The 609-nt window shown below is 65.0% G+C and overlaps 1 protein-coding gene across 1 annotated transcript in view; it reads right to left on the reverse strand.

Moving 5' to 3' along the window:
* The window catches only part of LOC104288142 (bone morphogenetic protein 1-like), a gene marked incomplete at both ends in the record, with an annotated part of 8380 nt that overhangs the window by 2131 nt on the left and 5640 nt on the right, over positions 1-609 (reverse strand). The window contains 2 exons of the mRNA XM_009886901.1: positions 11-139; positions 435-550. Coding sequence (XP_009885203.1) covers positions 11-139; positions 435-550 — 245 coding nt within the window. The remainder of the gene's footprint in view (positions 1-10; positions 140-434; positions 551-609) is intronic.

The following is a 609-nucleotide window of genomic DNA, read 5'->3' on the forward strand; positions in this document are numbered from 1 at the left end:
GCCGGCCAGCCAAGCTAAGAGCTCCCGGTTGGTTACCTCGCAGCGTGGCCTTTCTCCAGAACCCGTCTCTCACCTCCACGTAGTCGTACCAGCACAGCCGGCTTCGGTAGAGGTCCAGGGTGGTGAAGTTCAGGATGATCTAAGGTTGGGAGAAAAGGGGGGGAAAAAGCATGGGGTGAGACCCCCCCGCCACCACCCCGCCATGCCCTGCGGGGTCTCTGCTGGAAGCGTGGTGCTCGGCTCTGCCGGGTGCCAGCGGTCCCGACGGTACCCGGACCCGCTGCGTGGTGATGCCCGGCAGCATCCCGAGGCACCGGGCGGGGAGATGCCTGGGTTAGGGGCACCCAAAAAAAAGGGGGAGAAGATGAGGCGAGGAGGGAGAGGAGGGTTGGGAGGAGGTGAGGTGCCTTCGGCGCTGCGCCGGCGGCTGGTACCTTCTCTCCGGGGGTGACGGAGATCCTCCAGACGCAGTGCATGTGGGCAGAGTATCCGTTGGGGAACTCAGGGGAGGAGAAGTTGCCCTGGCTGTCCTGGAGCGTCTCCCCACAGGCTGCGAAAGGGAAAAAGCGGGGGTCAGAGCCCCGGGAAACCCCCCCAGTATCGGGATGA

The sequence above is a fragment of the Charadrius vociferus genome, unplaced genomic scaffold (assembly GCF_000708025.1).
Source record: "Charadrius vociferus isolate BGI_N301 unplaced genomic scaffold, ASM70802v2 scaffold3476, whole genome shotgun sequence".
Lineage (NCBI taxonomy): Eukaryota > Metazoa > Chordata > Aves > Charadriiformes > Charadriidae > Charadrius > Charadrius vociferus.